Source organism: Talpa occidentalis, unplaced genomic scaffold, assembly GCF_014898055.3.
Source record: "Talpa occidentalis isolate TD23 unplaced genomic scaffold, MPIMG_talOcc4v2.1 talOcc4.10, whole genome shotgun sequence".
NCBI classification, from domain to species: Eukaryota; Metazoa; Chordata; class Mammalia; order Eulipotyphla; family Talpidae; genus Talpa; species Talpa occidentalis.
Window position 1 is genome coordinate 72,351,233 of NW_023600993.1, and position 21,670 is coordinate 72,372,902.

General features: G+C 42.6%; 1 protein-coding gene across 1 annotated transcript in view; it reads right to left on the reverse strand.

Moving 5' to 3' along the window:
- PCSK2 (proprotein convertase subtilisin/kexin type 2) overlaps positions 1–21,670 on the reverse strand; it is a 244,172-nt gene that overhangs the window by 38,177 nt on the left and 184,325 nt on the right. Inside the window, exon 7 of the mRNA XM_037494323.2 lies at positions 8,868–8,956. Within this exon, the coding sequence (XP_037350220.1) occupies positions 8,868–8,956 (89 nt within the window). The remainder of the gene's footprint in view (positions 1–8,867; positions 8,957–21,670) is intronic.

The window sequence follows — 21,670 nt, forward strand, 5'->3', positions numbered from 1 at the left end:
AGGTATTTACCCAAAGGACACAGAAACATCAATTCCAAAGAACACCTGCACTCCTGTGTTTATAGCAGCACTATTTACAATAGCTAAGCTTTGGAAACAGCCCAAATGCCAAAAAATAGATGACTGGATCAAGAAGATGTGGTACATATATACCATGGAATATTACTCAGCATTCAAAAAAGATAAACACATGCAATTTGCAGCAACATGGATGGAGCTGGAAGGGATCATGCTCAGTGAAACAAGCCAGAAAGAAAAAGAAAAATACTGGATGGTCTCACTCATAGCAGGAATCTAGAAAACTTAAATAAGGGACCAGGAAAAAGAATAACTATAAGAAAGAAAATATCAAAATCAACAAATAACTATGAACCAGAGACACTCTATGGGGGAGGGGGCGGGGAAAGGAAGGCTTGGGGTAAAAATAAGGGGGTTGTAATTGTATGGGGAATATAAAAATAAAATTTAAATTAAAAATTGTGAGGTTATCAGATGGATAATATCAAGGCAGACTTGTAAAAAAAAATAGGCACATTCTTTGTTTCTGGAAGCTTAGCTTTATTATTCATTTTATGAGGGCTAAGAAATTTAAAACTCTACCTTTGCTTCTGGGCCACCTATATTTTGCTTATTTAAAGAACTTTTTTGTGCACCTGCACCTTATACAATGTTGTAAATGTCACTACTTCAATTAAAAAAAATACTCCTTGATTAAAGCAAATTGTTCAACTAGGATGACAAGCGGCTCACAAGATAAACAGAAGTGCTGATTCTTCTTGCAAGAAGTCAAGCCCTCTTTGCAGGTGGGGAAACAACACAGAGAGCCTGATATTCACCCGCTTTCAAAGAGAAAACTCAGCCAGTCTTGGGTCTTGACCTGCCCTACTACCCAGAGGACCAGGACTGAACAGCCCACCTCAACTGAAGGTGAGAGAAACTCCCCTCTGGCCAAGGCAGCCTGCGCTGTCCCCTTGACAACTGGCTGCACTGCTGGTTGTGGTCACACAGCAGCACTTGGTGCATCAGAGGTGCCCTGTGCCCTCTCTGCAGATTTGTCCCTCTGCTTCTTTCTCTCTCCATGGCCTCCCTGGCTCCCTTGGTGCTGCGCAGAGCAGCAGAGCTGATGTCTATTAATCTTTAGGCTGTTTCAGCATCAAAGGAGGCAAGGGTGACCACAGACAGGGATCAGGACTCTCATTCATATTCAGGGGCCAGGTGCCCAATGATCTTTTAATCCTGTTAAGCTCGTGAGGAATGAGGCATGCATTAATTGAATGAGATACAGTATTACATTTTGCAAGTGATTGCACGATTAGCAGCCAAGACAGAGACTCAGGGTGACCCAAGGGATTTTAGGGAGGGCCTCTCCTCTGTCCCTGGATGCTCTAGGAGCTGGAGGAGTTAGGTGGAGAGAGAGAGAGAGAGAGAGAGAGAGAGAGAGAGAGAGAGAGAGAGAGAGAGAGAGGCATAAGGCAGACGAGGGAGCTAGACTCTGTGTGTTCACATCTCTAAAATGTTCCGGCCTAATATGATTTGATGGGGAGGTGAGGTGGGGATACCCCCACATCCCAGCCCCCACAGGCCTGAAGTCTGCATTAATGACAATGGCACTCTGTGATTGACTCCCTCCTCCCTTCTTTTAGATCCTGAGACTGTCCTCCAACCCCTGCCTGCCTGCCAGGGAATGTGGGCTAAATCCTTCCTGCCTCTGCTCCTGTTATGTACTGACACCAGGAAAGGTACATCTGCCTACAAACCCCAGTGTCGCTAATTGCCACCTTTCATGTTCATACACATTAGTCTGAAGGTTAAGGTGCAAATTCAGTTTGATCTAAGTCTGAAGGATCTGAAAACATGTTCATCCTTGTGCTAACAAGCAACTTCTATTGATTAATATATACATATATATATATATATATATATATATATATATATATATATATATTTTGTGTGTGTGTGTGGGACACTTGCCGGCAGCTGGGGATCAAACCAGCGCTGCAGAGGCTGCGGGCAGCCTCGCAGCCCAGCGCTCAACCACTGCGCCACCAGGGGAGGCCCTATTGATTAATTTAAACACTCAGATAAATGTATAAACTCCCTGAAATATGGTGAGTTTTATTGGCCAAATACAAGGAAGCAATTTTTTGCTGGTAGAGAAACTTCAGGGATTTTGTTGACAATGTTAACAGCAGTCTTTAAACTCTTTTGGAAACCTTGATTGAAGGAGATTGCGCCCCACAGCTCAAAGCTTATGGCTAGATACTCTGACTTCTAAAGTAAGGCAGGTCAGACCAATCTCCTCTTGGCCCAGCTCTATACCAAGATTGCACTGAGAAGTTTCTTGATGCCCAGGCTTGGTGCATTAAAATCCTGCCCCCCAAGGCGCTTGCTGAATCCCAAGTCTGGTTAGTGTCTCTCCCCTCATTCATGTGGGCAAACATTATGTGATATTTTCTTGTTCTTTGCTCACTGTCTGAGCCTCCTCTTGGACAGTGAGCTGTGTGGGGGCAGGTGTCTTGTCTTGAGGCTCACGTAGCACCTGTAGCATGGGGCAGGCACTTAACAGTAGTTATTGGATACATGAAGGGTCCTGAGGCAGGAGACAGCATTTCTCAAAAGACTTGGTGAAGTTTTGATTTCAATAATCTCAGCCATAGACATTTGACAAACTTGCAAGGAGCATCATTTGAAGGGATCATTATTTATATTTGTGGAATATTTATTTGGTTTTATAAATTGTGGATAATACATTTTCAACTTAAATTGTTTGTCTTGATTCCTTTGAGGGAAAATATCACATGTTGATTGAAAAATTAAAATTAAGAAAAGAGTTGGGTTTTCTTAAAGTTTATTTTCTTCAAAAAGGCATTTTCAAAATAGAAAGATGAATTTCATCTCTTTCTTCAATATTTATAAAACTATAAAGTGGGTAAGGAAATATAAATTATTAAATTTCCAGTGATGTTTGACTTAACGAAAACTTCAAAATGGCACAGAGATTTTTGGGCCATCCATATATATATGGAGATATATATATATATATATATTTATATATATATATATATATATCTACCTACATAGTAGGGTGTTTTCTTTTCAGGAGCCTGACTAGCTGTAATTTCCCCTCTCTTCCTGCCTGTTCTAGGTGCCAGGGTGAGGAAAAACAGACTAGCTCTCTTTTTCATGGGGACTGTTGTCTGCCTGTGGGGAAAGATTAATAAAACAAACATACACAAGATTATGCAGTAACAGCAGTAGTTAGTGCTGGGAAGAAAATATTCAGCATGGTTTATGGAGGATAGATGAGGAATTGGTGTGCAAGGTGATGTGGTGGATGCAAAAGGGAAACTGAGAGCTGAAGGAGACAGGTAGTGGCCAGGTACAGTGTAGGGGAGGCATTCTGGGCAGAGGAAAGAGCAGAGACAGAGGTCCAGTTGTGGAAGGAGTATGGTTCTGTTTTATAATTTATTCTGGCTAAGTTTTGTAAATTGTATTTACCCAGAGACTAGCCAGGATATGTAGGAACTAACCATATGTATGGGAATAGACAACAAAGGTGGCATCACAGATCGAAGGGACATGATGGATTTTTGGGTAGATGGTATTAGAAACATTGATTCACTATGTGAAGGAAGTAAAAGGGATCCCCACCTCGCATGACACATGGGAATATGGGGACAAGATATTTGTACTGACTAAAACTGATCACCAGGACACTATCTAGGATGCACAGAAAGCCTACAAGAAAAAGACAAGCCTACAAGAAAAAGACAAGAATCCCAATGGAAAAATGAGCAAAATTCATGATTAGAAAAGAATTCAACAGATCACAGGTGAGAGATATTGAAAGATTTTTTCTGTTTTTTTTCCTTCAGAGGATCAATTTTATGCCCTCATCTCCACTTTCCTTTCTCTTTTTGGCTAGTTTATGGCATTTTAGCCTTTTTCTGGGAGTTAGGATGAAGAGACCCAAGAGTGAGCTCGGACATCACTTAGCGCCTCCCAATCTGGACCTCAACACCTTGGGACTGCCAGAGACTAGCAATGACCAAAAATGGTCACCAGGTGGCGCGCTAGACTTCCTTAACTCTGCTCCCGCAATGAAGGATTTTCTCGAAGGGCATAGCTCATTTTCAGTGAATAATTAGATGGGAAGGTGGGGAGGTGGGGAGGTGGTGGATGGGGGTGGGGTGGGGGGAACCCATCTAACTTTCGAAACTTTCAGGCAGAAAGAACAAAATGTTTCCCCTAAATGTGTGAGGTTGAGGCACCTGAAAGTTTGCTTTCAAGGCAGTTCTTGTATAACTCCCCAGGAATTCCTCATGAAGAATTCCTTTTGCCCCGCTGGGGAAGCTGAAAGCTGGGGACTGAAGACTCAAGACCGTGACTAAAGCTTCTTGTCCCTTGAATACTTAGAACCAAGATGAATGGCTACAGAGGAGCAAAACCAGTGTTAAGGGAGCAGAAACGGGAGAAAGGAAACTCCTTAGCTCAGAATCGTTGTGTGGTCGGACATACTTCCCACTGGCGCTAGTTTTAGTTTCTGGAATCTTGAAGTGTTGTTGCCAGGATTTCACAAAGCAAAAGGGTTGTGTCTTTGAGGTATCAGGCTACATTCACTGACTTTTGGGATCTGGGGTCATTGAGGCTAACCTTCTGAGTGACAGCCCTTGTGGGTAGGGGGTGGTGTGTTTTGCCTCAGGGATCTGCTCAACCCTAGAGACTGGCAGGTTGGACAGCTCTTGGCCCAGGAGTCACTCCCCACTAATGAGGGATGGGAGTTGGTCTATCAGCTCCCCAGCTTCCTTGCCATGGGGGGACAGGGAGAAATTCTCAGGGGAGTCCCTATAGTCCCTCAGCCCTGTGAGAACACCATCTCATCTGCACACACGTTGTGTCTTCCCTTTCTTTGTATCTTTCTTCCTCTTTCCCTTCCTCTGGCTTCCCAGGATCATCTTCCCAGTAAACTCCTTTGCAGCCAAAAGTTTTCTCTGGTTTCACTTTTAAAGATTCCAAATAAAGAGAGCAGGAGAATTAATTATATTTGATGAGCAGCTCAGATATTTTCAGAGTGCAACTAATAAGAGAGAAAAATACAGAAGAGGGTGAAAGGCCCCCAGTGGGCCTCTGGAAAACCACGAGAAACTCCTAATGTTAGGGGGAAATGATGTCCTGAGTTAATCCCATACAGGCTTTGTGGACCCCACCCCCACTCCAGACTAAAGCCATCAAGACTCTGGGAAAGACAAATCCCATCACCACCAAGGGAGGGTGGCTGGGACCTGAGGGTGGAGTTGGGCAGCCAGGTTGGATATAAAAAACCAAACACGTGGGCCTTGGGCTGGCTGGCTCGGATCGCTCGCCTCCTGGCTTCACCGCTCCTGGCTGGCGGCCAACTCTGAGAGCGCCATTTTGGGATTCCTGATCGGCGGATCGGGTAGGACGCATTTAAAACTTTGTCTCCCACTTTTCTCCCAGAGCTGTACATTTCCTCATTTCCCCTTCCCTTGTAAATAAACCTTTTTTATTAACCTTTCGTGTGTGCCTGCAGTAGAGCATTGATAAGTCCTTTTAAGCGCGCGGGTGAGGACCCACAGTCAGGCACCCCGTTTTGTATCGGGGTTGCTCTACAACACTAACACTTAATTTTCACAGGCAATAGTCCTAAGAATCCCTGCTGGAAAAAATAGTTACTTTGGCATGCAGAATCTTCACATCCATTTTGAGAAAATCACTGTGAAAATCACTGGCCCCTTCTGCCCCTTATCTATGGGTCCCCACCAGAAGGTGCCTTAGACCCGTGGCCCTGATTTGGGCAAACCCTGTTTGGCATGGGCATTTACCCATGAGGGGATGTGTAACTTTCGGTGTTTAATTGGAAACTATTTTAACTATATTCTTTCTCTTCTCTCTTGAATGTGAAATCCAAGTTTGAATGGTTCAGTTCTGTTCTGTGAATAGAGACCCCACCTTGTGTCTGATACCACCCGAGGTATGAACCTGGCTGCTGAAATATTAACTTGATGAGACTCTCCCTTGAGCTCATAATGGCTTCTAGATTTTGGATGCACACAAAGTAAAGAGAGCTGAAACTCCAGGGGCAAAGTGTCTCTATTTACATTTCAGAAGCTCCAGATGTATTTATTCTTTTGTGAAATTCAGTACCCAGGCAGCACAGGCAAGCCTCTTAGCAAACAGTGTTGAGAGAGGTTAATGGCAGGTTTGTATGAGTTGCTTTTGCTTTATTTAGGTCTCTGGAAATGCAAGTGTCAGCACAAAGTATGTTTATGGTTCCATTAAATCGCCAGGAAAAAAATATCAAGACAATTGTAAAAAAAAGAAAAACAAGGTTGGGTGACTCAGCCTGAATAAATTAAGAAAGAATTTGATGCAAAATGTGGAATGAGCCAGAAGCAGCTCAGTATGAACCCCTCCTCTTATTCTCTTATTCCCTCTATTTTCTGAGGGAGGAGTAGATTTCTAAATTTCCAGGGACCCGCTACTCTCCTTTCTAAAACCTCCAGAAAGAGAAATGAGTTAAATATCCTCCCTATGGAACATAATAATAATGTTCTAGGTAGACTACTTTTCCTAATTATGAGCTGCATTGTGCACAAAAAACCACACACACAATATAAAAACCCTAAAATGTTCTGAGCAGCTCTGAATATGTTTTCGATAATTTGTACACACCTCCTTATATTGTACAGTCTTTATTTGAATATCATTAAAATGCTAATTGATGTTGACACAAAAGAGTACAGACTGTACAGATCCATTTATATAAAGTTTAAAATCGGCAATAATCACTTTTTGCTGTTAGAAGTCAGGATGGTGGTTATTCTCGTGTCTGGGTAGTAACTGAGAGGGGGTATGAGAAGAGCTTTGCGGGGGGATGGTAATATTTTCTTTCTTTTTTTATTTGTTTATGCATACAAGAACTAGGTTATGGGGTGGGGGGGGTGTGAGAGGTTTCACCAGAGACAGAGTGGGGAGCAGAACAGGGAGAGCTACTGAAATAAACTGCTGAGGGGAACAGTGGGCAAGACAGGAGAGGTCTGTTGTACCATGTGGGTAGCTCCCTAGCAGGGATCGAACTCATGCTGCAATGACTGGCTATAGCTTGATAGCATTGAGACTTTAACCCCTGCACCACCAGGGAGGCCCATGTTTTCTTTCTTGATGGTTCCTGGGTACGATCAGTTTGCAAAAATTCATTGAGCTATGGCTAACTATCTGTGCCCTTTTCTCTCTATTACCCTCAAGTAAAGAGTTTAAATGTTTAGTGATATTGCTGGGGATAGAAAAGGGCCCTCACACTCTCCCCCAGAGGAGCGCAGCTGCATTTCTGTCAACCCACAGGCCCGCTGAGTCTCTCACTTTTTTTCAGATAAGGCTTGGCAGGTCTGGGAGGCCTATGAAGAGTCTTTCAACTACAGTTTCCCCTGACTTGAAAACAAGGAGTGAGGGCTAGTTCCAATTAATCCAGGAGTTGAGACAATGGGAGCAGGGTATGCATGATTAAGAGGGACCCCTCCATGCCCAAAAGAAAAAAGTCCTTAAAATAACCTTACCACTGTAACATACTGATATCCACAGAAGGAAGGGTGTTGCTGAGCAGAGAGAAGATAGAGGAGACTAGCAGAAGGACTTAGGAAGAAGAAGGAGGCTTGGAAGAAGACCTAGAGGACAGGTTAGATTCAGTTTCAAAAGACCTGGAGGAGGCATGTCGAGCAAAGAGACGTGTGAAGAAGGAGCTGTGCTTGCCTGGGAATTGCACCAGGGACTTGGGAGACATGGAAGGAGACACTTGAAAGAAACAGAAAGTGGGTGAGAGACCCGTGGGGAGGCTGACTATGGCAGTCTTTATCTTGGCTTGTATTTTGATTTGGTTCTTTTCCTTCTAGACTTGCCTGGCCCCTTCTGCCCCTTATCTACGGGTCCCCACCAGAAGGTGCCTTAGACCCGTGGCCCTGCTTTGGGCAAACCCTGTTTGGCATGGGCATTTACCCATGAGGGGATGTGTAACTTTCGGTGTTTAATTGGAAACTATTTTAACTATATTCTTTCTCTTCTCTCCATTACAACTAATTGTATTAAAGTTCTTTTCTGTCGAAGGTCTTGTGCACTAGAGTATGTTTTGTCTTTATGCAGTGGATGGCAGAACACATTTATAGCATGCAGGTTTGGGAATCCAGGGGGTGGCCCTCATTCTGCCTGGTAACACTACTTCATGGCCTCCTTGCTGCTTGCTCTCCAGCTTTCTGAAACAGCCTCTTACAGCGTTCTGGCCTGTTGATTTCTAATAAACATATTTGCTGGCTTATTCTGATGCTTCCTGAAATTTGTTTCTGCCAGACACCAAGGATCCTCTGGCGTCTTGAGACACCAATGATACTTTTTTTTTTTAATATTTTATTTATTTATTTGTTTATTTGTTTTGTTTATATAAGCACTGGGTACAGTCAGAAGCACGGGAGGGTGAGAGAATTCACCAGAGCCAGAGCGGGGAGCAGAGCAGGCAGAAGGACCGAAGTACACTGCTGAGGGGAGCAGCGGGCGGCAGGAGAGGTCTGCGCGCCATGTGGGACCCTCCTCTGGTGGCCGGGGAGCAGCCGGGGATCGAACCGGCGCCGCAGAGGCTGCGGGCAGCTTCGCAACCCAGCGCTCAACCGCTGCGCCACCGGGGAGGCCCACACCATTGATACTTTCAAAAAAAGTTTTCACTTTTCCTAAATCTACTAATTTAAGTTCTGCTCCACTGGGAATTTCTGTGGGGCCCTGGCCAGGCTGGATACCCAAGTATGAGGGCTCTGGGGCTGGCTGCTCCGCAGGCACCTGCTGTGCGGCACTGACCCACAACATACCTGCGACCTTGGAGTTGTAAGCCACTCCCACCCCACAGATGTTGTTGTTGGCTGCAGCAGAAACTTCTCCTGCACAGCGGGTCCCGTGGCTGCAGAGAGAAATATAAGACAGATTCAGGGTCAAAAGACTTTTTAGGTGTTTCCTTAAATTCCATCCACTGGAAGCATTTTAGAGCTTTTCTATGGTGCAGCTGCCCCAGAGCCAGTTCATGGGCCACCTGATTTCCATTGTATGTCCCAAAATCTCCTTCTCTTCTTTCTGTTGTTGTCTTGATCTTGGCTTGTCTCCACCACAAAGAGGTTTCTCAGAACATGTTTAACCTTGATATTTGATCTTTACCTTAAAAATTGAAGTTCCTTCCTGCAGAAACCACACTTAGAGCTTTCTGGAGAGAATGAAACATAATCAGAGGCAGAGCTTGTTGGAACAGCTCTCATTTTTCGAAGCATAGAATTGTGTGCTGGGCTTATTTCCAGGCTGGCTCATCAATAGGGTGTTAGTAAAGCCACTATCAGTTATGGGATGAGGGCTACTTAACCGTTTTTGGGAACATAGCCTCCTTTGAGGATGTTTTGAATGGTATAGATTCCCACCTTCTTCCAGAATAAAAAAGCATACACTGGGAACAATTTGCATATACTTTCAAGGGGCCCACAGAACCTTTAAGACTGAGGAGATGAAGAACTCCAGGCACTCATTAGGTAATCTTTCCCAGATTTGTACTGCAATTCCCAGCAAAGACTTCCTAGGGTTCCTGTTCTAGAATGTTCTCTGCACAGATATTGTAATTCCATTAATTTTTTTCCCTTCTGCTTGCTCACTTTTCCCTTATACCAAAGGATTCCAAAGGATTCTTTCCCCTGGAATTGACTGGGCTGGTGACTTGCCTTGACCCATAGAATGCAGTGGAAGTGGTAGAGGCTGAGTAGAAAATTTAGGATGGAGGTGTCAGAAGACAAGAAACTGGACATGGGGGCAGAAATGATTAACATGGTTGTTAAACCACCTATAGAAATAAAAAAATCCTAAGGCAGTGAGTATCAGACTGCTACAGGAATTATCTGGAGTTGCAGGCCATAGGTGGGGATATGGAAATGGAGGCCATTACAATCACTGGTCCTTATAAATCAACCTAGTCACTCCCTAGAAGTTATTAATTTAACAACAAATAACTATGCCACAAGGAATGAACACCTCCCCCAAAAGAAGAACACGTATCAGTGCAATTTCTGCACTGGCAAGAGGCAGCTCTCCTGCTCTCCTGTGACAGTGCAGGTGTTTCTTTTCACAAACCTTTTCCCTTTGCAAAGCAGTAGCAGCAGCAGCTCTTCCTGCCTGCTTCTTTCTGTGCAAGCTGCTGCTTCTTTCCTTTTTTAATATAATGAACCTCTTTTTGGATATAACCAAAAGTCTCATGGGGATACTCATGGGGATACTCAACGTGTCCCGCTGAAAGGGGAACGGTGGTGAAATTTTTTCAGAGGTAACGCAGGACCCTATTCTCTGAACCCCTCACCTCTCCAAAATGACACTAGAAAGATGATACCCCACTTCTTAGAGGTTTGGCAGCTTTCAGGTTCATCCACTAGTGCTAGGCTCCAATCAGAGGGACTGGCTCAAGAATGCACAAGACTATGGAGAGAGAGACCTGAAACCTCTATTGAGACCCCCAACATCTGGGGGTGGGGTGGGGCAATGTGAAAGGGAACCACCTCCCTCCAGGCCTAGCCAAGACTTCCCATCCTTGCTCCTCCACCCCCTTCCCCCTGTCAGTAGCATAAGCACAGAGACAGACTCCCCTGCCCAGGTTACAGGACTGCAAGCTAATAAATGCTCATTCTTTCTGGAACCACTAAGTTTTAGGATAGTTTGTTAACCAGAGATAGATAGATTCAAGAGAATCAAAGCAGTTAATAAGCATGATATATTTTAACCTCAAACAGCATTCCAGAAGTGGGAGATTCCATGCTAGAAGTCATCTGTAAGTATTGGCTCCAACCCTCAAAAGTCTATTTTAATGGTCTGAGAAGCAGCTACGAGATTACACAGGTCACATTACCAAATGTGCTGGAAGAAATGAGAGCATGGCCTGCCAAAGGGACACGGCTGAGGGCTGACTTGTCCGCTCTGGCTCTGTTCAGGCTGGTGTACAGAAAGTTATGGGGCTGAGGGGATCATCAGCCACACAGTCCCAGGGAGTTTTGATTTTTACGGTATTGAGTCGTAACGTCCTGTTTGGGATCTCCCCTCGGGGACAAGAAAATCTGTTGTGCCAGCCCTTCAAACATCACATCCAAGGATTTAAAAAAGTACATGTATACACACAGTATATTTTTATTCTCTATATGGGAAAATGTAACTCCTGCCTCCTTTAAGGCTATGTATCTCCTGGGCTCCAGATTCCCTTTGGAACAAGATGAAATCTGTATATTATGTCCAAGTAAACTTGGTAGTTACTGAAGAAGTGCCCTGTGGTAAATGATCTATGCAACTATAGTTCTGAGCAAACCACCAATCACATCTGAGATTTTCGAGAAGGTGCTAAATTATGCTTTCACTTGGTGGGAGAGTGTATCACGGGTGTGGCCTTCAGGACTACCTTCCTCTTCCAAGTACTGAAGAAAATGCAAAATAAAATTCTGAAAAACAACATGGAAGTGCTTATATGTATGTTATCCATATATAATGAAATATATACAAGTTTTATTTTGAAATATACTTTAAATGTATATATTTAAATATGTACTTCTACTTATAGCTACTGTTATGCTTTTACTCATCCACTTCTATATTTTTATATTACATATCCATATATTATATATGTAAATATATACTTATATAAAATGTATATACTTTTAGAATAGTAGTAAATATAGTAAATTAGCAAAATACTCTATAAAGTATTTTATACACATAAAGTACATAATATACTTTGTATATAGACACACATATGCATATATACACATATATAAAGTATATATATGCATATATATGTGTTAAAATGAAACGTCAGAGGATATTGATTAAATTTGACTTGCCTTGTTATTTGGTTCTTGCTAAAAAAAATTTAAATGAAAGTTTAAAAATCAGTGCCATGTCTAATTTGATGAAGCACAGATTTAATAGTAGCCCTGTCAAGATCTCCTTTCTGAAACCTGAAATGTGCAATGAGGCCTTTCCTGGAATAGTCAGTTCTTTTCAGACACCTGTGAAGAACCCAGGTGTACCGAGGGAAGCTGTAGGATGAGGGAACTTAGCTCTCCATGACTAAGGAGGATGATGAAGTGCCATCTGCCAGTTATGGGGCAGTGATCATGCCCAGGAGCTATGCCTGGGGTTTCTCTTGCCTCATCCTTTTGCTCCTCACAAGAAGCCATGAGCAGATACTGCTGTATTTCACAGATGTCAAAGCTGAGTCTCAGAGCAGCTTGCCCAAAGGTGTACAGTGAGAAGGTGACTGGGCCAGGTCCGAGGCTGACTACCCTCCCGTCCCTGCCCTCACGAAAGGTTAGAGGACAAATGTATGTGCACTGGCTTGAACAAATTAAAGCCTTTGAACAGTGTCTCCATGGCCTTAATTTTGGCCTTTAAGTAGGGAGATGAATGTCCTGGACTCTCTGGAGGAACATTTGGGAAGAAACTTTTCATTGCTAAATTAGGCAACACTAATTAATTATAAGCAATGAGTGGAGGCGCCCTATAATTGTTCATGACACCACATCTTTTCACACCCCTGGGCCTTCGTATGCTCTGTTCCCACTGCCTTGAGTGCCCTCCCCTCTCTCCTGCCCTCCTGATGGTCTCTGGCAAACATGCATGCTCCCTTGAACATTAGGAAAATCTTTTTCTAAGTCCATTTCATTTGGTCACTTTCTTGAAAATGCTTTGTAGTTCCTTGCCTCTAGAATAACCCATATACCTCTCGGAAGTGGAAATGACTATAGGGTTGAGGAGCAGATAAAGACTACTTAACTAGCTACTTTCTAATGAAGGTCAAAGAGAGGCAAGTGACAGGACTCAGGGGTATATTTTGTGGCCAACATGTCCCCAGCCCACTGCTCTCTTGGGTCCATGCCCTTAAAGTGTGATTTTTCTTGCTCCTTCCTTGAAGAGGTGAAGTGCCTTTCCCCCTCCCTTGCTTCTGGCTGGCCTTCCAGCTTGCTTTGATGGAATGACTGTGGTAGAAATGATGAGCTTAGTCCTCAAGAGGACTTGTGGCGTCTCTTCTTTCTCTTGACACCATGCCTATGTGCCACATGGGCAAGCCAGGGGTAGCCTATTAAATGAGGAAAAACATACAACCCATCACACCTACCACCCAACTGACATCCTCCCACCCTCTAGACATGTGAGTGAGGCCATCTCATACCAGGGAGCTCCAGTCTCCTTCCAGCTGAACGTGGGTGCACTGGAGAGCCCAGTCATAAAGCAGAGCCTGGGCCAGATCAAGGGAACTGTCCTATAAATGAGCTGTAATCAATGCTTGCTGTTCTATATTACTAAGTTTGGGGGATGTTTGGTTGTGCACTATTAAGCAATAGATAACTAGGATGAACAAGCAAGGTAGGAGGGGCACTCTATGGTTAACTGTGGGGATTAGGGTTCAAGTCTGAATTATGGTGATTGCATTGGGCCTCCATGAACTGGCCAAGTGAAAGCCTGAGACTCCCCACAATACTAGGGATCTTCAAAGAGAGCATAGGCACACCCCTTCTTACCACATTGTTTGCTTTTCACAAGAGTGATTTGGTCATCCTTTTGCCCTTTTCAGCCCAAAGCATGCACTCCCATATGTACTCCATTCAAGCCTGAGTGTAAGATCTACTGGGAAAAAGAGCTCCACAACTCTTAGGACACTGCTGAGAGTGCCCCATGCATTCCCTTAATGCTTACCACAAACTACTAGTATCCTTATTTTGAAAAGGGGAAGTTGAGGCATGGTGATAATTAAGTTATTTCTTAATTAGGAGCAGAACAGGATTCAGACTCAGGCCTACTGCTTCCAAACCCTTGCTCTTAACTATATATACACTGATTATCAGAAAAAATATGATTAATTTTATGTGTCAACTTGACTGAGCCATGGGGTGTTCAGATATTTAGTCAAACATTGTTTCTGGGTGTTTCTGTGAGGGTGTTTTGGGTGAGATTAACATTTAAACCAATGGACTATGAGTAAAACAAATTGTCCTCCATTATGTGGGTGGGCCTCATCTGATCAGTTGAAGACCTTTATAGAACCAAAGATTTACTTTTTTTTTTTTTTTAAGATTTATTTATTTATTTATTTATACAAGCACTGGGTACAGTCAGAAGCACGGGAGGGTGAGAGAATTCACCAGAGCCAGAGCGGAGAGCAGAACAGGCAGATAGACAAAGTACACTGCTGAGGGGAGTAGTGGGCGGCAGGAGAGGTCTGAGTGCCATGTGGGACCCTCACCTGGTGGCCGGGGATTGAACCGGCGCTTCAGAGTTTGAGGGCAGCTTCGCAACCCAGCGCTCAACCGCTGCGCCACTGTGGAGGCCCCCAAAGACTGACCTTTTTGAGGAACAGGAAATTCTCAAGACTCCCCTTGAACTTCATCTGTAACACTGGCTCTTCCTGGTTCTGCAGCAGATTGCCTTTAGACACAACCTGGGACACTAGGTGTCCTGGGTCTCCTACCTGGCATCCCACTCTACGTATTTTGGACCTGAAGCCTTCATAGTCTATGAACTAATTTCTTATAATACATTTCTTTCTCTCCACCTGCAGTTATCCTATTGATTCTGTTTCTTTGGAGAACTCTATCCAAAACAAAACAGTAATTGTGTAATTTAACCATTTTTTCTCCAGTTCTTTAGCTTAGTCATTTATTACTACTACTGGTCTAGTTTTTCTGGTACAACATTATCTCTTCCTTTGCAACAAGATTTCTGTTGGTGGCAGAAAATTCTAACTGAGCACCACGCTTATCTTTTCTTCTTGCTGAGCTCCACTTAGGCTCATGTTACATGGACAGACAGGGTGTGCGTTGCTTTTAGGCCTGACTCAAAAAACTACTGATGAATAGTAAACTATTGCGTGATAACACAATTTGTTTTCCATTTTCCCATTGATGGTCATTTATGTTATTTCCAATTTTGAGCTATTATGAATAAAGCTACTGTCAGCAGCTTGCACACACACAAAAAAACCCAAAAACCTACTGATGAGAGGTTGTCCATGCTCTTTCCCCTCATATACTTTGGTGCAGATCAGCACAGCAACTTTGGAAACCTTGTTTAAGATGGAAGGAAACATAGCCCTGAATTGCTGCTTGGAGGAGAGCTTTTCCACTAGGAACACGTGGAGGGACTAGGAGATGAATGAAAAGCAAACTTGTATTGTGTTTGGCCACTAAGATTTTGGGATGTATTTGTTATAGCTGATGGAATAATCTGACCTAGCGCACTTTAACTTTATTCTTTTTTTAAAAAAGAGATTATTTATGCATGCAAGAACTGGGTTACAGGCCAGAGGTGTGTGGGGTGAGAGGATTCACCAGAGACAGAGTGGGGAATAGAACAGGCAGATTGACTGAAATACATTGCTGAGGGGAGCAGCAGGTGAGGCTGGAGAGGTCTGCTGCACATGTGGGTCAGCTCCCTGGCCGGCTGGGGATCGAACCTTTGCTGCAGAGGCTGCGGACAACCTTCACAGGTTGTGCCACCAGGCACAATAAATAAATAACCTTAACTTTATTCTTGTTACATAATTCTATCATTTAACTAGATGCTACTTGATATCTTTTCTGGGAGGAGAAATTCAAATAGTGAAATAAGTCAATATGAGGATGCCACAGACACCACAGAGATGTTTGGGTGACAAGGATATGAACAAAGTGTCCTTGAAGAGCAGAGACACAGACTGTCTTGTCTGGCCAACCATTCCCTGCCCTTCCCCAGGTTTGCCAGTGCATAGGCTGGACTTTGGGTATTTGTGGGTTTAATTCACACTTTGAGGCTGGTGAGTGGAAGGGTTTCTGTTAATGGCATGGAGCCCAGCTGATACTTTGGTATTTTCATTTTGGTTCAGGTGTATAATTTTTATTAAAAATTTGAAATTAGGGCCTCCCTGGTGGCACAAGGGGTGAAGACGCAGTACTATGAAGCTATCCGCAGCCACTGCAGCACGAGTTTGATCCCTGGCCAGCCAAGGAACTGACCCACATGGCACAGCAGACCTCTCCTGCCTCACCTGCTGCTCCCCTCAGCAGTGTGTTTCTGTCAGTCTGCCTGTTCTGCTCCCCACTCTATCTCTGGTGATTCCTCTCACCCCCCGCACCGCTGGCCTGTACTCCAGCTCTTGGATGCATGAATAAATAAATCTTTAAAAAATTTAAAATTATAAAATATTTAAAAACCATAGTCAATTGCAGTGAATAACATGATGACTCTTGTATGGTGACTACCTTCGTGTATGAAAGCCTCACGTTTGTCCATACTTGAGACTTTTTTGTATGTGTGGGTATGCTAGATACTCTGGTTTAATCAGTGAGTCCTCTACTGTTAGACATTTGGTTTTTATTCAAGTTAATACAAATAAAGTCTTGTACTTGATATACAAATTTTACCTAAAATTATTTAATATATATCTTTAAAATTGTATAGTATCCTAAAAAAAATCATACCACCATGATTGCATATAACATAATTAACAAAATGGTGGTTTGTTTTTAGGGGGATCGAGCTAGAAGAAGCCACTGCTGCGACGCTAAGGGTGGACATGAAGACAGTGGCAGAGTGTAGTGAAAACTGGTTCCAGGGACATTTAGGAAGGCGGTGTATTGAACAAGGCCTATATAATGAGCACTTTATTGGGTTCGGTTAAGATCGCTTCAATTTGTCCATGAGGGTACAATAAAATCTCTTTGGATCATATACTCACTTTCATGCTATTTATAGTCCATATGATTTTTAATTCTAAAGCATAAGCCTCGAGGGAGTCAAACAGCAGGTAAAGAATATTTACCCTGTTTGTCATGGAGACTCCTCACTTCATAAAATTAAAGGACAGAGCAAATAAGCAGTCAAGTTGCCTCAGTCTCATAACTACCTTCCTGAGCCAAGCAAAGTATCCAGTTCTCTGCATGACCACAGCTTCCTAATACACTCGTGAGCAAAGGAGCCTGTAATTATGAGAGTGCATTCCAAGGGGATAGATTTTTAAAAGAAGTACGTCTTTATGGATAGAGCTGAAGTTTTCCTGAGTCCATTTCTTTTTTTTCTTTTTAAAGATTTATTTATTTATGCATACAAGAACTGGGGTACAGGCCAGAGGTGTGGGGGGTGAAAGGATTCACCAGAGACAGAGTGGGGAGCAGAACAGGCAGATCGACTGAAATACACTGCTGAGGGGAGCAGCAGGCGAGTCAGGAGAGGTCTGCTGCACCATGTGGGTAGTTCCCTGGCCAGAGATGGAACTCCCTGCTGCAGAGGCTGCGGATAGCTTCACATGTTGCGTCTTAACCCCTTGTGCCACCAGGGAGGCCCACTCCTGAGTCCATTTCTCTCTTTGTTTCTCTCAGAGGTGACCACTACACTAAGTTTAATGGATTAACTTATCATTTTTCTATTCCATTTTCCTTCCCCTGAACTCAGAATGCCACTTCATTCATTTAGGACTTTTTAATGTCTTTTCTAGTTTTGTATTTTCCCTTTGATGTCATCACATATCTTAGATTTGAAATCATTTCATTGGTTCTGAATCATGGCAGAGTGTTCAGTGAAAGAGAGGCAGCATCCTTATTTTTTCCCAGCATTAAAGAGAATACCAGCAGTTTCTGCACTAAGAATAATGTTTGCTATAGGTTTTTCATAAACAGACATTGTTATCTTCAATTCAGTAATTATTTCTTCAGCTGCACCCAGGGTAGATGTTATCTCACTGATTCAGATTTTATACCAGAGGCTATATTTTTCAATTGCAATTGGTTTCTTTTCATATCCATGCTTATGTTTACTTTAATTTCCCATATTATTTATTTTTTCTTTTAAAATGGGTATTAGCTGTGCATTATCACCCTGAGCAAGGTAAACATAACTTAAGATCTTTCTTAAGACTTTCCATAAAATTAATTTCACCTGATTACATGGAGTGGGAAATTGGGTCAAAGAAGCCATGGTGGAGGAAGGAAACTAGACTTTTGATGGTGATCATAATATAATATATAGAGATGTCAAATGCTGTATACTTAAAAAACCTATCCAATATTACAAACAAAACATTTTCATAATAAAATTACTTCTACTTGTATAAATACATGTCCTGATATTTTAATTTTGTTGGATGTGTTAGTTCAGATAATTTGGAAATTAAGTTTGCAAGTTAATTTTGAGAGAGTTTTTTCTCCTCTTTCTCTTTGTTCTCCTTTCTTAGCAATTGGTCCAATGGTGGTTTTAACTGAGTCCTTGGTTCTATAGCCCACGCTCACATATATTATGCTAGTGTTTTGGGGGGGGGAGGGGCTCTGGATCCGTAGAGATACTGAGGATAAGACAGATTTGTTGACCCAGTCAATGGGCAGCTTGGCTAGGTTTGTGGACTTGAAGCTGTCTCTGTGCTCCTGTCTCTCTTGTTCCTAGTCTCCCTATGTCTACAGACTGTTAGACAATCAAAGTTCCATAGTAGCCAGCTACATTTCAATCATATCTTTGGAGAAAAATGCTACAATGTTAGATATGTGGGAGTTGAAATGCAGAGACTGTCCGATGTCTCAGTTGGTTTCAATCATGCTTACTGGCTAATGATCAATAAGTTCTATAAGCTGGGACTTTAGGGTCTTAAGAGGCTGCTTGTTTAGACAAGTGAGAATGTGCAAAGATGCTCTTGGGTCTTCGGGCCAGCATCCTGTGCTTTCTGAAGAAGTGAAGAGACTCCATCTTTCTGAGACTAGAAGCAGGGCTTCTCAATTTTCCCAATAGATAAACCTGTCTCACACATGCAAGCTCTCTTTGGATACAACTCTTCTTTCAATGAGCAATGCTGAAACAGAGACACCAGATTCTTGCCAGAAAGTTCAGCTTTGATCTGACTGCTGTTTCATTTTAGATGAGAGAATGGAAGTCAAAGAAAGATGGCTGGGTGACCAGGCTGTCCACGTATGATTTTGGCATAAATAGTCCTATTTCCCTTGGACTTAGCTACTGTACAGATCCCTTCCTGAATTTCAATGATATTTGCTGCCATTTAGGGAGTGCCTGCCATATGTCATGCTCTGTACAGAGTACTTTGTATACATGTCACGAGTCCCTCTTACAGAGCTTTAAGGTGGAGCTTTAGTTCCACTAAACAGAGGGGAAACTAATTCAGGGATCTCTTATTACATTCCAGGCAATTATCACAACCCTGCTTTTGTCCATCATTATTTGCTGCATTTTTCTCTGTTAAGAAAAGAATTACTGTCACCTGAGGATCATAAAATCCCCCTATAATATAGGCATGTTATTAGTTTCCAAAGTATAATTCTACCAATTCAGAGATATTTATTTTACAATCTATATAATCTCTCTGTTACTCCCAAATCAGTGATACAGCAATTTCTTTTAGCTGAAGGAAAAATTTAAATAATGTTCTTGTCTAACTCAGGTAGAGAATTAGAAAAAAAAAACACCCGTTGTGATAGTTCTCCATTGGCTCAGAATAGCTCACAAAATTAAACTCAGCTGATTTCACTGGTCTCTGGTTTGGGTACAGGGTTAACGGCAATGGCTACCTTGGAGGATTATCATCTTATGAGGCAGTCTCAGAGCTCACATGAATGGAAAAGTTGGAGTAGGTCTTTGAAAATAGTTTAAATTTTATTATCCAGGAGGTGATTTCAGAATGAGTCCATGAAGATATAAGGGAAAGATGTTCATCTATTTCTAAACCATTAAGTGTCACCAGGGTAAAGGATCAGTTTTCATCAGTGTGCAAATAGCCAACCAGAGACAGCCATTTTCCTCACTTGTTCCTCTTTGACCTGTCGCACAGTTCTCTGCAAAATGAAGTATGGCTTTTAATAAGAAAAAAGTTAATTAGTGGATATCTTTCTTATCTGAAGGCTTAACTGATGTTATCAATCAAATGAGCTCACATAGAGATAAATGTTCTTCGCCATCCATTTATTCTCCTCCCTCCCTTTCTTAGTTGCTTGAATAATAAATGCCTTCTCTCTTCCTAAATTTATAGTAAACTTTTTGGAACTGCATCTAATCCAGAATCTCTTACTCTTTAGGGATTAATAGATAGAGTGTGCTGCTCCTGTGATATTCCATAAATATTGCCAACGGCAGGGATGACATTTCAGTGGTGAATGGCTGTCAAAGAAATGCTACGCAAGAAAGATTTTTATGGACAGCAGCACAGTAATGGAATACAGATCTGCAATGCATCGCCAAACATTGACCTAAAACCAAGCAAGACTGAAAGATTATTGACAAAGTGTGCGCTGCAAACCTTGGAGAAACAGACAGCTCTGAAATGGACAGATGTCAAGCCCCTCAACATCTTAGCAGGGCTGAGAAGGCATGCCACCTATCCATCAACCAGCCAATCAATAGTTATTGAATGCCAACAGGGAAAAAATGTGCTGCTTGATCCTGATACCCCACCGCAAATCTGTTATATCTGGTGTGCACATTATTAATGCTCATTAGACGTGTGTTATTGTCTGGTTTTTTTTTTTTTCCACAATTTGGATTATTATTGCTATTGCCATTATTACTTTGCTTGGCCATCTGTATTTCTCTGTAAGCTAGGAGGAAATTACAGTCCGTTTGCAAATTCTTCAACTGTTTCAAATATATCCCTGGAGCTCAGATACTGCATGTAATTATTAAATGGTTCACAGTAGAATAAATACATTTGCTCTGCATGAAAAGGAACAATTCCACAAAATCAAATCAAGCACAGGGCAAGAAATTCTAATATACGTATGCCTAAAAGCAGTTCTGCATATGTATGAAGTTTGCTCTCATTAAGAGTACTTAACTGGGAGTTTTAAATATATTCTTAAAGAAATGTATGTTTGAAGAAGAACAAGTTAACAAATAAGTACAGAGGGTATGGATGGTTGAAAGTGTCAGGACAGCCTGGAAAAGACACACAGCTATTGAACTTGGTTTCTGAGCCAAGGGGGACATTTTCCTTGTTTGCTGGAGTCTGCTCCTTGTAGTGCATTTTATTTTCTACTTTCCATGGCAATGAGAACCCTGTGATGAAGAGCTGCTGCCTTTTTCTGAGCAGCAATTGCTTCTGAGTTCTAACTGGCTTTGTGGCAGGCAGTGTGGCTGGAATATCAATAGCAGCGAGCCTGGGGCTGGTCAGCATCCGTCAGCCTTTTACTGGAGTTTCGGTGTGTGCTGAAATGAACATTTCTCAAGCTCTCTAGGACAGCTGAATAGAGATGGGCATCGGATTTAGTGCCCATGCCCACAAGAGAACATCTGAAGAACTGCAGACAATCCTTGGAGGCAGTACAGCTGGCCAGAGGCTCATGCTAAATTGGCAGCAAATTCTGCTCTGGCCCAATTCCAGTGCAGGTCTCCAGGGTCCCAGGGTCTCAAGCAAGCTGCTCTCCTTGACTGCAGTGGAAGAACAGTCATCCTGTATGCTCTGGCCTAGCTTCTGATCCAGTCACAAAATCTCTTCTTTCTTCTTGCAAATTGTTCAAACTTTCCCATCCACCCACCCTTCCTTTGAAACCTTATTAGAAAGCTGCCCCCTTCATCAGTCTCTAGCTCCCAGACCAGTTAGCCAGTCACCTTGGGAACATGTCATGTCCCCTTTTCTTCCCTT